We start from the raw sequence: 14,778 nt of genomic DNA on the forward strand, positions 1-14,778 counted from the left end.
AAAATATGCTGTAAAGAATGAGCAGCCTGAGGAAACTACTGAGGAGGCCGCTGTATTTTGATGTGCTATGGTTTCTAAATGTCCTCTGTAGCTCACTGCATCCTGAAGATCAGTAGTGCCACGTACAGTTTGTATTGATACAGACTCCTTTGCTGGGGTACAGCCTTTGCACTTGACGTTCCGTAGCCATCCATGAGTGAAATTCCCTCAGTCCCAGGGCTGTTCTGGCAGGTTAGGAGCAGCCATCACTCCTGTCCTGGTTTAACCCTGCAGCACTCAGCTTCATCAGTTCTGTGAATCCCTGCTTGCATTCATCAGTGTTACGCTTCTGTGATCTGGCTCTGGGTATGATTTCTCTGTTTTTCTTTTGTCCTTTTTCTTAGCTGACCATGCGCACAGCTGTGGCCTCTCTTCTCGTCTGTTACTAACAATACCTTGGCTTGTATTCGTAGTTTTTGCTTAGAATTTAAACGCTTACTATAATTCAGTGATTGTTTCAATTCTATGAGCCAGCTGTTTGTGCACAGACCTGAAACAGCTGACTCTTGGGTTTTTTTTTCCGTGGTATTATACCTATTGAAAGCCTTGCGTCACGTTTTAAAACCTCTCCCATATTGAACCAGTTACATCATGTGTGTCTAGGCTTCACCGTAAGCCAGGGAAATGCATGCTGATGTGCAGTGTGTAACCAAGTGATAAATGAAATGGTTTTATCTAACATAGGTAATGTAGGCAATTTCACTGTCTGCAGATAAGAACGACTAGGTTTTTAATAAGTATGTCTCAAACACACAAGGAGAGCACATTCAAGAGAGCTTTTCATTGGGCTAAAGTAGTGTTCATTGTTAATGGGACAGCATTTTTACTTTATTTCTTTTTTAATTTGATGACAGAATGCAGCTGAATAACAACTGAGTAACAACTCAAGACCATCGTTGACACATAGCTGGTCACAGGTTTTCACTCAGCATAGTGTATTTGCTGCTCTTCCTTGAGCTGAACAGAACTGGCGCAGGAGATGGTTGTTTGTGATCTCTTTTTTAATTAAAACATTTAGTCCTATGCCCAGGTGAAACTCTAGCTGAAGTACATTTGAGTAAAGATAAACAGACATACCACAGATGATTTTGATGTGTAAGTGTCCCAATAATTTTGAGCACTGCTTCACCATATTCCACAATCTTACTGAGCTCTCAACAGTGCTACAAATTCATTCTCTTTATATATAAGAAAAGAGCTCAATTCATAAAAAGTATAGTAAAATCAATAAAATGATTTTGTAGAGATACTGATATGCATTCATTTTCATACTTAAATATGAAGCCTCTGCCAAGTCAAATTACTTTTAAGATACTATTTTTATCAGATATTTTTACCATATTGCAACAGTGTTAAATTTAACATGTACAGTATCCTACATAGATCCATAGTGAATATTTTATTTAGAATGTTGAGAGATTGGCGGGATCTTTTTTCCCGGTTTCCATGGCAACTCTCAAGCACTAAACCGGTGTTTTTATAATGTGTGCAGGGGAAAGAAGTGTCCAGCAGCAGGCAGCCCCACAGCTGTTACCCAATGGTAAATATGTCTGTTCCCTGGCTTGGATGTGATTGAACTGTAGCCTTGGCGTCCTGACTGTCTGTCTGTGAGGGTGTGCAGAGGTACAAGAACTGAGGTTCAGCCGTTTTCCAAGGTGTCTCCTACCTGTGCCCCAACTCTCCTGGGTTCCTTTGTGAATGCTGTGTCATGTCTGTCACTCTTTCTCCTAGACACACTCTCATCCAGCACGCATTCCCGTACACACTGCCCACTACACCCTGATCATCTGGCTAATGCCCTTGGACCTCCCCTCTTTACCTATATGTTTCTTCAGTTTTGCTGCAAGGGTGTTCAAAAAAGTACCATGTCAAATTTTAAGAACAAATCCCTCTTTAATGTTTTTACTAAAGAAACTACGAGTTCAGTTAATATAGAGACTTACTCCCAGATCATTTCTGCCGCACAGAATTTAAGGGTCAATCTCTTTTTTACAGCTCTGGTCCAACCCTTTCTTTTTGTGTCTGCGTTGGCCTTTTGAAACTTTAACTCAGAGCGTTTTATAAGCACATTTTCCACAGCAAGTAAGTGTGTATCCTGATGTCCCTATGCACTAAGGGCCTTTAGGTCATTTGTGATATCATTTGACAGCATTGAGATACAATCCTGGACTGCAATAAGCTTTTATCTCATTATTCTGGAAGCACAGACCCATAAGACTATTGCTTAAAACTCTGAGTTTATCTGTCCAGCTGAATTCAATATCAGGACCCAGGAATGTCAGTGGAAAACAACATTAAACCCAGTCAAATCAGCCTTCCTGGACAAAGACAGAAAATCTCTTTAGTACAGCACTCCTAATTCTGTACTAAACATAAAAATGACTTAAATAACAAAACTCTAGTATTGTTAAATTTTCCAGTTCAGCAGAATCACACATTTTCTTGTCTTAATAACCAAATAATATGTTTTAATATATAAATATTACCATTGTGGATTATGGAATTAAAAAAAACAACTGAATTGAGTGTATGTATTACACATGAGATCTAAGACTAATAGCAAGTAAATGCTTGTATAAAATGTTATTACTGTACATCAAAATGATGCTTTATGAGTTGAAATTGAAGGCTAAACTGATGTAAAGACTATCAGAAACCTGGCAGTAAGCATTCACTAACCAAGTCATTTCTTACAAAGGTGCTCTGAACAAATGAATAAATGTTCTAAAGAATGACCTTGGCTGATTTGGGGCCTTATGCAAAGAAGGGACCTTGTTCAGAATAGGTTTTATTTAGAATAGGGGACTCACCTGCACCATCTCCCTGGATTTCAAAGGTCAATAAACACAAGACCTACCCTTTCAAACTGATGCATTTTGTGAAAGTAAAAAAAAAATATATGAAGGACCGAGCTGATTTAGTATTCATTTTATAATGAAACTAGAAATGTCTCTAGAGTTTTCCATTCTCAAGAAATGCTGGCAGAAACATCAATTTACCCCCTTTAGAGTGAACACATATTATAAGCTCTCTTATAGCACAGCTTTTGTGAAGGACTGAAACAGCATTCAGAAAGGATAGCAAAATCTTCCTCCTCTAAATAATCCCAGACTAACTGCATGCTTGCTTTCAGAGGTACTTCTGAGTAAAGGATGTACAATGTACTATGTCAATCAGTACAAATCCCCCACTTTTGTGACAATCCACTTTCTCCAGGCTCTGTCTCTACTTACATGCATTGATTAACAGAAGTGGGGAAATGGGTTTTGCCATTTAGCACCAAAGCATGGCAGTTCATAGCAGGAGACCAGCTAGGAGATTTCTTTTAAATTAAAGGAAGCCTGTGAAAAACATGTCTCAAGCTACAGCAGTTGAGAAGAATAGCTCAAGTGAAACGCTGCCTTATTTTTTTTCTCTGTGGATATATCAGGTTCATTTCTGAAAGGTGTTGAAAACAAAGATTTTTAATCTTAAAGCAGCAAGTATGAAGCCCTACTAATTCCAAGGGATGAATTCAGAAAATTCCAAAATTGCATTGCAACCATTATTCTTCCAAATTGAATTGAATTCCAAAACAAAAATATCGAAACAGAGGATTTTATGTTTAATGGTGCTTATAATAGATGTTCAGGAGGAAGATTAGATCCTAGTCTCACACCCAGCACTTCCTTTTGCATATCTCTCTTGAATGCCCCCTGCCTCTCATCTACACCCTTGCGTTAAACTTTCTAGCTCAATCCTTAGGACATCTTATCTTCTTGGATGGACTGCTATTCCATTAGATGAGCGAGTCACACCAAATACTCTATACATATTTAATCTCTGTCACATTCATTAGGAACTAAGAACTAGACTACTGAAATGTCATTTAAAAATGTCATTTAAAAAAGAGCAGAATTAGCAGACTGGAGTGGTGGATCTGTGGCTAAGGATCTGCTCCTGTGGCTGGAAGGTTGCCGGTTTGTATCCTGCGGCTGGCAGAGGAATCCTACTCCGTTGGGCCCCTGAGCAAGGCCCTTAACCCCAACTGCTCCAGGGGCCCTGTACAATGGCTGACCCTGTGCTCTGACCCCAAGCTTCTCTCCCTGTCTGTGTGTCTCATGAAGAGCAAGCTGGGGTATGTGAAAAGACAAATTCCTAATGCAAGAAATTGTATAGGGCTAATAAAGCAACATTATCATCATTGTTATTATTATTATCATTAAAAAAAAAGCATAAAATAGATATGCCACTGAAAATAGATATACACTGAATGTGTTTTCTGGGTTGGCAGTATTCTTGTCACACAATGTGCTTGTCACACATTATCATAATCTAAAAAATCATTCAATATCAGTAGGTTCAATGAATTAGAAAAGCTACAAAAGCAGTAAAAAATACAAACATTTGCCTGTTTTTCTGAGGGATGACAAGTATACGTACTGTACACATGATATTGAAATCCACAGTGCAGAGTCGGGCCTAAAAGGGGCACTGCTTCACTGTCTTATCTTGGTTGAAAAGTACAATGCGTTTATGTCAGTAACATCCACAGCAGACCATTGTAAAATCACTAAAACCTCAAGCCTGGGCATGCACCAAAGTGTCATTTCAATCCTTCATCTAATACAGAAGAGCATTTATAGTATATTATTGCAACAACATCATAATCTGCAAACATCGATTTAAAACAAGAAATAACAGAAGATTTTCACTAAACGTTCTAGAAATTACACTCTAGTTCAAACCTTCAATAGAAAGGGTGCATCTGTAATCTGCCTTGGCCATGTTCATTTTTTTTATTCACTGCTTACAGACAAGCCATGACAATGCCACCACTCTTCCATGGTCTGCTAAAGGCTGCCAAGTTTCACTGCCCTGCAGTGTGTAATTTTAACAAACAGACTGTGCCACTTTGGTAACGCTTCAGTTAAATGCCATTAATTGTTTTTTTTTAAGACAGCACGAATCTGTAATGAATACAACAGAACTTACAACTTTAATATGTATTAATTTCACGAATTTCTGGTCTCAGAATGGCACAAAGAAAGGTTCTCAATGTAAGCCTACTGAGCCAATTACTGATGTTTTGTTCAGCTCCCCCAGTCTAACAGTGATCTGAAAGAATTCATTAATTCTTCATGTTTGCATTACAGAGTATTGCACTCACTATTCAGTAGGTTCATCACGTAACTACTGACATTTAATTTGCAGTATTCTGAATGCCCAAAATCTTAGTAATTCATACAACCATTATTTGTCAGATAAAGGTTGAGTGAGAGAAGCTAAATGGTGTTCCATTCAGTACATCACTAGAATGAATGCTTGGTATTGTCATACCAATAAAAAATACTAATAAAAAGTAATACCCTTTTAATACCCCTTTCCCTAAACAAGAAACTGAAAGATTTCTGCAGCTGAGTATAGAATTGTAATGGAAACAAATGCGTTTTCTCATTAAATAAACTGTAATTGGAGCAATAGATGCTTAGCTAAGTTTCAGATATTTCCATTCGATTTAAATTGAAACTTTACGAGAGTTTGCATAACCTGCAGTTATTTTTATCTATCGTACAAATTGTACAGCTATTTTCACTGAGCACTCGAAGTCAGTATTGTTCACTCCCAAAAAAACAGGAATCTACTCACCAGCATAATGAAGCAAATTATTTCTTTCTAATTTAATCACATGCTTTTCAGCCTTTAATGTGTTTTAATTGTTTCTCAACACACTTCATAATATTAACATTCTTGCTTTATATTATTCCCCTAAATTGAATAGAAACTAAAATGTGATCGGTATGCACCAAGTGTAATGCATTTTTCAGGATTGTAGCCAAGACCACAGCAGTGGTAAAAGGTAATATCTATATGAAATGGTTAACTATTCAGAAATCAAAACCATTCAGTGGTGTCTTATGGAAGGTAGAATAATGACATTATCATTTCAAACCCTTAAAAACATCACAGATAAAAACTAAAAGAAAAAAATTAAAATATACATTATAAATTATTTATCACTGATGCAAGCATGTCAGAGTACAGTATACTACAGAGTACTGTACTATACAGTTTTTTGATGTAACACATGTAATTGTTTGGCCCCTGTAACACTTTCGGAAGTTTCACTAGTTTTAGACACACAAGGTGAGCCAGCGATGATGGCTGCTTTTTTGAATCTCTTAAGGTCTGAATGAAAGTTTTTATGTTAAGCGCAGGGGAAGACAACCCCTTCCCACATTATCGGTGAGCTGTTAATTATGGTAGAATATTAAATAATTAATAAACAACTGAAATACTTTGACAAGCTGAAGATACACATATTATGAGTTTGAGTCTGGGTTATGTCACTAACCGATGTGTCATTTTGTGCATCACTTCCTGCAGCTCAGAATGACCCTTGTGAGTGTATGTTACCAGTACCTTAGGTGATCACTTTGTATTGAACATTGGAAATGTTTGTCTGAAGTACTGAAAACATGTTTTGTAAAATTATTTTCCATCTTGCAATAATCCTTTCTATTTTCCTTGAGGAAATGTCCTAATGTCTTTCTTCAGCAGTGGCTGTACGTTGCTCATCCTTCTGATTTCTCCACTAAACCATTTAGGCCATATTTTCCTGGACTTGGAATTGTTTAGGAATGAATTTGAGCTTTTAACGTTGTTTCTGAAGCATCCTTCTTCTATTAACTCTGTACCCATCTGTTCCCACGTAACAGCTCAGCCTCATTCCCCCGTAATGTGCTTTTCTAAGATTTAGAACCCAACTTTAGACTCAAGCTTTAAAGATTTAAAATATACATCAATATATGCCATATTACAGTCACATTTTCCCATTGATTGCATCATATCTATCCACTCAGCCATATCCATGTTGTTTGAAAATATTTAGTCAATAGGAGCATCTCCAAAGTTGGAGTGTATGTAAACTGGGTTAAGAAGTACTCATTAACCTTTTCAACCATATCAATTTTATCTTCTATATTCCCTGTAGCAATATCCCAATTTGTGGAAAATTAAAATCTCCCTGTAACATAAATTCAACTGTAGTATATAATCTCATCATCACGTAGGCTACTTGCTCCTGTGTCTGTACTAAATTGTCTATAGCATGCACCTTTTGTTTAGTCCTTAAGAATTTCTGTTTTCTATTTTAACCTCTATAGAGTCTAAACTGCCTGTAACCTGTTGGCAAAGACCCTACAACAACAAATGGGCCTGCATGCGATTCAAAATTGTGTGCAATAAAAATAACTTAAGAAAAAAAAGCTGAAGGTACAGTACAAGCTGTATCGCAAAATAAAATATTCTGTGCTTTTCAGACAGCCTCCCCATATTACAAATGCAGCATATTTTGGGAGTACCAGATTTTATATAATAATTTAGGCAATGGAGTTAGGAGACTGATGGACGCCGTTATCTAAGAAACTGAGGCCTGTGTGTCTTGTTTCGGATTTAATGATCAGCTATCACCCTTGCGTTCATTTAAACAAAGAAGCTACATGTGTGCCTATAGATGACGGTCAGAAACATTCTATCAAATAATATTGTTAGATTGAAGAAAAACACATGCACATGAACTACGGAAATGAAATGAGATGTGAAGGCATTCAGGGAAAGGGCAGTACAGTATACAGGGTTTTGTGTCTTTTATGGCAGAACTGACAGCTCCCTTTCCTTCTTGCTGTGTCTGTTTCTCCAGAGACTTGTGCAGTGAACAACGGTGGCTGTGACAGCACATGTCATGATGCAGTGACGGGGGTACGCTGCAGTTGTCCCGTGGGCTTCACCCTTCAGCCTGACCGCAAGACGTGCAAAGGTACAGTGACATGGTCTCACTCCCCTCCCTGTAAGACATTAAAATATACAGTGACATGGTCTCACTCCGCTCCCTGTAAGACATTAAAATATACAGTGACATGGCCTCACTCCTCTCCCTGTAAGACATTAAAATATACAGTGACATGGTCTCACTCCGCTCCCTGTAAGACATTAAAATATACAGTGACATGGCCTCACTCCCCTGCCTGTAAGACATTAAAATATACAGTGACATGGCCTCACTCCTCTCCCTGTAAGACATTAAAAGGTACAAAAGCACATCAATACGGCAGGATTGCAGACTGAGAATGTTCATAACAACAACAAAATTGCCAACATACTGTTAAAGTTACACATTAAAATGGTAGCCACCAGCTAATAATGAATTCCCAGTTAATGCCCCAGATGTAAGCACTAGGACACCACATGTAAAAAGGCTGAGGTTAGAGTTAGGGCATATACAGTATACTGTATGTGATCAGCATAAGACAGTTGTTAATTCACTTTCATAGTTGTAACAGTTCTCTAAGCATATCAAGTGAAGGCATTTATGTCTCTACTACGGTGTGCATGGACTGGCCAAACCTAGGTAAAGAAATTTAAAATAAGATATCTCTAAAGGTCTAATTTGGGGTATACAGCACAGCTCCGCTGTACTCTGAACTGAAATGCTTCTTTTTTTGTGCGTTGATGTGTTCCTGGTGAGGGTTTCTGTCTTGTTTCTAACATCCTGTGCAGGTACAGTATGTAAGTATGTTTAGAGGTCACTGGGACTCATGAGCTACTGTGTGTCATTGTTTATGCTGATGTGTGTTTGACTGTGGCCAGGAGAGTAAGTTTCTTGCTGCTGTGTCTTGCTCTTTTTTTTCCTCTGGTGTGTCTATGTGTCTCATCTGTGTGCGTTTCTGCATGTTTATGCTATATAACTCAGCAATTTCTGAAGAACATGGCTGTTCAGTTGTACCTATCAATGTCCAGATCAAGGGTAATGGTGGTGTGTGCGGTGAAGGGAGACAGAAACTGTCATTTTATTTTTCAGCAGAGAGGATTAAAAAAAGGCTAAGTGCTGAGGGCTGCTAACAGCTTGTTAAAGGGTGGTGCAGTCATGTGTGGCCGAAAGGACAACATCACTCTCTTGTGATTGTCCATCGTCTGACAGAGGGCGTGGAGAGTTATTTTAGCACCACTTCAGTATGAACTTCATGCAGCTCCCTCCTCTCTGGGATCATGTCTCTTCTGACCTGCTGCCCCCTCTGCCTGTCATTCCACGCCTTGCTGCACCAGCACAGGGGATTCTGAGGGCAGACTGGGAGCCCGCAATGACAGGTTCTAATCAGAAAAGCAATTCAGGGTTACTGAGGCATACAGAACACTTTCCCATCCCTCAGCCTGTCCGTCTGTCTGGCTGTCTTCTCTCCTAGATTCCTTTTCATCTGGTCTCGCTCTGCTAGTGATTTGACAGAGAGTGTGTGAGGTCTCTGCCTCTCCTGTCACACAGCAGTAAGAGCAGAGAAGAGGATGGAGGGGAAATAGAGAGTTGGTGTCCACTGTCGATACCTGGAAACTGTTTCCCCTGGCACCCAGCTGCTTTAAAAGGAATGCCAGGAAGGAAAAAAAAATCGTTACATTTGTGATTATGAGCATGTTCTTTTTAAAATGAAAAAAAAAACCTAACAGTAGACCATGCCGTCTTTATATTTTTTCTTCTTCACATTTTAGTCCAGGAAATAAGCTGCTCCTTAATCTTCACTGTCACAGGGTTTAAGATCATTCATTCCTTTTAGTTTTCCATTTTAAGTTTAAGAATATGACAAAAACTACGATATGTTGCTATGTTCTGTATGCTGGGAATTGCTTTCTCTGTAAGCATTGCTTTGGAATGTTGTATGCTTTTGCAGATGTGACTGACAGTATTTAAATCTAAAAATTGGTCAGATCATTTAAATCGAAAAGTGACACCAAGCACCTTAGAAACAATACATTCTCAGACGCATCCATACCGGGTGCATGAAAATGATTTTAAAGAGGTACATGTTTGAGTCGTCATGCTGACACAACGAAAACTGTTTTATCTGGCTACTAGTTTTATCTAGATCTGCATTAACACTCTAATCACTATCAACAAGCAGAAATAAAATACTAGTAAAGAAAACGTTTCATCTCTGAAGCTGCTCCTTTGCCAGAGTCTTATAAGAAATGGTAAACCCCTACATTAAGGACTTTTTTGATTGCAGTTAATTCTCTTTCATATTGATATGCAATTTTTATGTTAATAGTTGCATGGCTCTCCTAGTGCCAGTGAGCTGTCTGTATCTCACTCCCTCTCTTCTCTCTCTCTGTTTGAAACTTGTTAAACAATATGTAGTAAAACGAGGATCTCACATCTTACAAAGTCTGTGAGTACTGAGTCTCATTGCAGTGCAGTTTAATTAAACTTATTTATCTACCTCAATGAGACAGTCAGATATCTTCCTCAAAGTTCATTCAAGCATGGGACACCCACAATGAGTGCTGTTTACTTCAGTCCTAGAACACTAATCACGCCAATCGACAGCCTCTGAGTAACCTGGGTTTTAACCACTTCCAGTGCTTCCCAAAGCCTAGGATTGCTAAATATTTCTGATCACGGTGTGTACAGTTATTGCTAATCTTTACCTAATGTGCTTCCCTGTACAGACATCGATGAGTGTCGTCTCAACAACGGTGGCTGTGACCATGTGTGTCGGAACACGGTGGGCAGCTTTGAGTGCAGCTGCAAGAAGGGCTACAAACTGCTGACTGATGAGAGGACCTGCCAAGGTAGCGCTGTTTGTCCGGCGTTTCTTTTGAGGGGGGGGGCCCAGAGAAGTGGAAAAAATATCGCATCACCCTAACAGGGTCGCAAGGCTTTGGATGTGAACCTCACTTCAGTGTTATTTTAAGATCAGAAGATCAAGGTTCCCTTCCGATTTCCATGTTGATATTTATGGACCTTCTAGTGAGGCAGATATTTACGTGTTTCGACATTCCTCTTGAGGATGTATGGATCCATCTACACAGTGCAGGTGACTCAGTCCTTGGTTGGAGAAGTATCTCCATGGTGATACAATCAGTTTTTTTAGAACAGAGGTTGATGAGGTCGTTTTGTCCAACACTGTCCTTCACGTCTGATGTTGTGGTGAACAGTGAGAACACCCACCCAAATTATGGATACATGACTTTCTACAGGAGAAACTGCAAAAGTCAATGCTTTCTGTCAGCCAACAAAATGACTTACTTAACTATGTTACCCATTTAGTATCATGATGTGGACAGCCTTCTGCTTGTTTTCCGGTCCACATGTGCGAGCCTCAAAACCTCTCAAACTGAAGTACATGAAATCTCTGCTCAGGTAGTATTTTAAGATGCTGTACACTCCCACCTCTTTCGGAACCAGTAAGATGTACATGTCAGGCTGAGGAAATGAGGAGATGAATTTTGTGTGTCCTTTAATATTATGAGGACATAATTACGGCAAAATTCAAGTACCGTCTTTTTTCTGATTTTTTTATCATACCTGACTCCTCACTCCTCGCAGTCCTCTGCCACCTTGCCCCCAGCCTTCAGCTGAGGCAGAGAAAGCCAATGGCAGAGAAAGCCTGTCTGGAGCTTTTTCTTCTGTTTTTCTTGGAATGCCGCCAAACACAATAGATAAATCCAAAACCTCTCACCACCAACAGTTATGGAAAATATTAAGATAAAGCCGTGCTCATCAATAACTCCCTGTCTGTGGGTATCCAGTCGGAGAGACTTCCAGCTTGGAAGAGAATGAATAAAAACAGGAGCCCAACAAATACTTCAAGTCCTGCAGAGAAAACAAGAAGAAAGGGATGTGCAATTTTTAATTATTTGTTAAGGTTGGTTGAAAATCTTATTATGATACACCTAGTCTTATCAAAGAGAGCCCTCAGTCTGACAGATTTGTTTTTCTGTCTGCTGTCCATCCCCCACTTTCACATTCTGTCTGTCCTTCGCTGTGATGTCCTGAAACAAAGCCAAGGGCATAAAGGCTAGAAGTGTTTGTCACGAGGTCAGAGGTTATCAGGGGAGTGTGTACAATAGTAGCTCAGAACCTTGTTTGTTTTCACTGCCGCTGACTGTGAATCAAGCAACTGTCAGACAGGGCCCAGATTTTTCCATTCAGACTCATTTCCTGCCCACACTGTAGGTGGAATTTATAAAGAAGCTGTATCTTATTGCCCACATTTCTTCAACATCTGCAATACTGTAATGCTCTCCGTTGAAATATGTATATTTCTATCAATATCTTCAGTGTAAGTTAGACAATTTAGGACAAATTGCAAATGAAACAATAATATACCGAGAGCCTTACGGGCGGCACAGTGGCTAGTATTGCTGTCTCACAACTCTGGGGGTCTGGGTTCAATTCTGCATGTGGAGAGCTATTTCTCGGTGTGTCGGTGTTTGTACCTGTTGTTTAGCCACAACCATATCACTCTGCAACACACAACTGGCAGCCCACTGAAGCTCAGTAGGTGTGAGCCTGGTCAGTACCTGGATGGGAGACCTCCTGGGAAAAACTAAGGTTGCTGCTGGAAGAGGTGTTAGTGGGGCCAGCAGGGGGCGCTCACCCTGCGGTCCATGTGAGTCCTAATGCCCCAGTATAGTGATGGTGACACTGTACTGTAAACAGGCGCCGTCCTTCAGGTGAGACGTAAAACCGAAGTCCTGACTCTCTGTGGTCATTAAAAATCCCAGGGCATTTCTCAAAAAGAGTAGGGGTGTAATCCCAGTATCCTGGCCAAATTTCCCATTGGCCCTTACCAATCATGGCCTCCTAATAATCCCCATCTATGAATTGGCTTCATTACTCTGCTCTCCTCTCCACTGATAGCTGATGTGGGGTGAGGTTTCTGGGCACTATGGCTGCCGCCTGGCTGCCATCGGATCCAGGTGGATGCTGCACATTGGTGGTGGTGGAGGGGAGTCCCCATTACCTGTAAAGCGCTTTGAGTGGAGTGTCCAGAAAACCATTATATAAGTGTAAGCAATTATTATTATTATTATTATTATCTGTCTATGGACTATCTACTGTATGCAATGGACTAGTGTCCCAGCCCGGGTGTATGCTTTTTTGCATCCATTGCTTGCTGGGATGGGCTCCAGCTCCCGCACAACCCTGAATTGAATGAAGTGGTTTAAAAATGGATGTCTCATGGCATAACAAAGCAAAACTAAAAACATTGGAAACATATTAATACTCATAATTTCTCATAACCATACATTTCATTACAAGCACAGGAGTCATGGAGTATGATGAAAGAATCAGTTGTCTCAATCTCTCTAAAATTGTGATTTCCTAAGTTTTTTTCATTATTGCCAGTACTGTGCTGCAGTGATGACTCAATGAAGAGGGAGACTGAGGCAATCTCTTTGATGTTGTTTATCCAAATGTTTTGATGTTCAAGCCTTTTTCTATATTCTTCTATACTCATTACCTTGTTGAATATCCGGTCACATCTACAAGTGGCTCTACGCAGGTTTCTTCCTTATCTGAATATCATTATTAGCCAAGTATAATTTCACCCCCTTCAATTCACCAAGAAAACAGCTTTCTAAAGGCATCAGATGTCTAGACAAGCATAGGTGCTGTGACACAGTCATATCCTTCGCTTTTCTGTAGGAGCATGAAAAAGGGTTTCTCTATTTTCTGTTTTATCCCTGTCTGAGGTAAACAGAACATGTTAAAGCTAAGTACCTGTCAGCTTCCCAATGTGGTGAAAGTTTAAGTGTACTAGCCTTAATCACTTTTTTGAAGAGGTTTCAAAACAAGTGTCAGTCTTAGACATACCCCAAGACAGGAGTAACTCGAGCCACATCATTCACTATTCTGTGCTTCACACAGCTTGCCTTTTAACTTTCTGGAGATGTTGGTTGGCTTTATTGTTTTAACATTGATAAGAAGGAGCTAAAAGTTAACATTGATTCTATTCTAAGATCCTATTCTTCCTGAATTTGTAATACTTTGCATTAGTGTAAATAACCCTTTGACTAGAACACCAGTTTAAACACCAATTATGCTTTACTGAATAGTTATTAAGAGATCAGTGTAAATGAATAAAAATTGGATACGGATCTCTCAGGTTTGAATCTCTGAATGTGATCATTGTCTTATCTACGGATTTAAACTCTTCCCTTGACAAATGTTGATTGATGGCTGAAACAAATTCACCTCATGTCACCCAGACCGCCAACTTGATTGCTCTTCATCCTTATGAAACATAATACATGGGACTACAATACATCCACACCTTTCCAATAGGTCTGTAGCCTCAAAAGAAATAATATATATGTATGGGAAGGTAATGACCATATGACTCATACAAGGAAATGTTAAATTATTGGTTATGACATGCACAAACGTCTCTGTTTCATCTACCTCTAGAGTTTAGCTGATTAAAGATAGGGTAAGCTGGTTGGCTTTTAGGCAAAAGTACTCTGATGCTAAAACCTGATATTTGAATATTGTTAACAAAAAAACAGAGGAGCTACAGTGCCTTGCGAAAGTATTCGGCCCCCTTGAACTTTTCAACCTTTTGCCACATTTCAGGCTTCAAACATAAAGATATACATTTTTTATTTTATGTGAAGAATCACCAACAAGTGGGACACAATTGTGAAGTGGAACGAAATCTATTGGATTTTTGAAACTTTTTTAACTAATAAAAAAATGAAAAGTGGGGCGTGCAAAATTATTCGGCCCCTTTACTTTCAGTGCAGCAAACTCACTCCAGAACTTCAGCGAGGATCTCTGAATGATCCAATGTTGTCCTAAATGACTGATGGTGATAAATAGAATCCACCTGTGTGTAATCAAGTCTCTGTATAAATGCACCTGCTCTGTGATAGTCTCAAGGTTCTGTTGAAAGCGCAGAGAGCATCATGAAGACCAAGGAACAC

General features: G+C 39.4%; 1 protein-coding gene across 2 annotated transcripts in view; it reads left to right on the forward strand.

Moving 5' to 3' along the window:
• The window catches only part of scube3 (signal peptide, CUB domain, EGF-like 3), a 115,373-nt gene that overhangs the window by 75,230 nt on the left and 25,365 nt on the right, over positions 1-14,778 (forward strand). The window contains exons 7-9 of one of the 2 annotated variants that reach the window (XM_069190263.1): positions 1,532-1,579; positions 7,721-7,837; positions 10,516-10,638. In XM_069190263.1, coding sequence (XP_069046364.1) covers positions 1,532-1,579; positions 7,721-7,837; positions 10,516-10,638 — 288 coding nt within the window. The remainder of the gene's footprint in view (positions 1-1,531; positions 1,580-7,720; positions 7,838-10,515; positions 10,639-14,778) is intronic. The other variant, XM_069190264.1, reaches the window with a different exon arrangement.

Source organism: Lepisosteus oculatus, chromosome 5, assembly GCF_040954835.1.
Source record: "Lepisosteus oculatus isolate fLepOcu1 chromosome 5, fLepOcu1.hap2, whole genome shotgun sequence".
In the NCBI taxonomy this organism is placed as follows: Eukaryota; Metazoa; Chordata; class Actinopteri; order Semionotiformes; family Lepisosteidae; genus Lepisosteus; species Lepisosteus oculatus.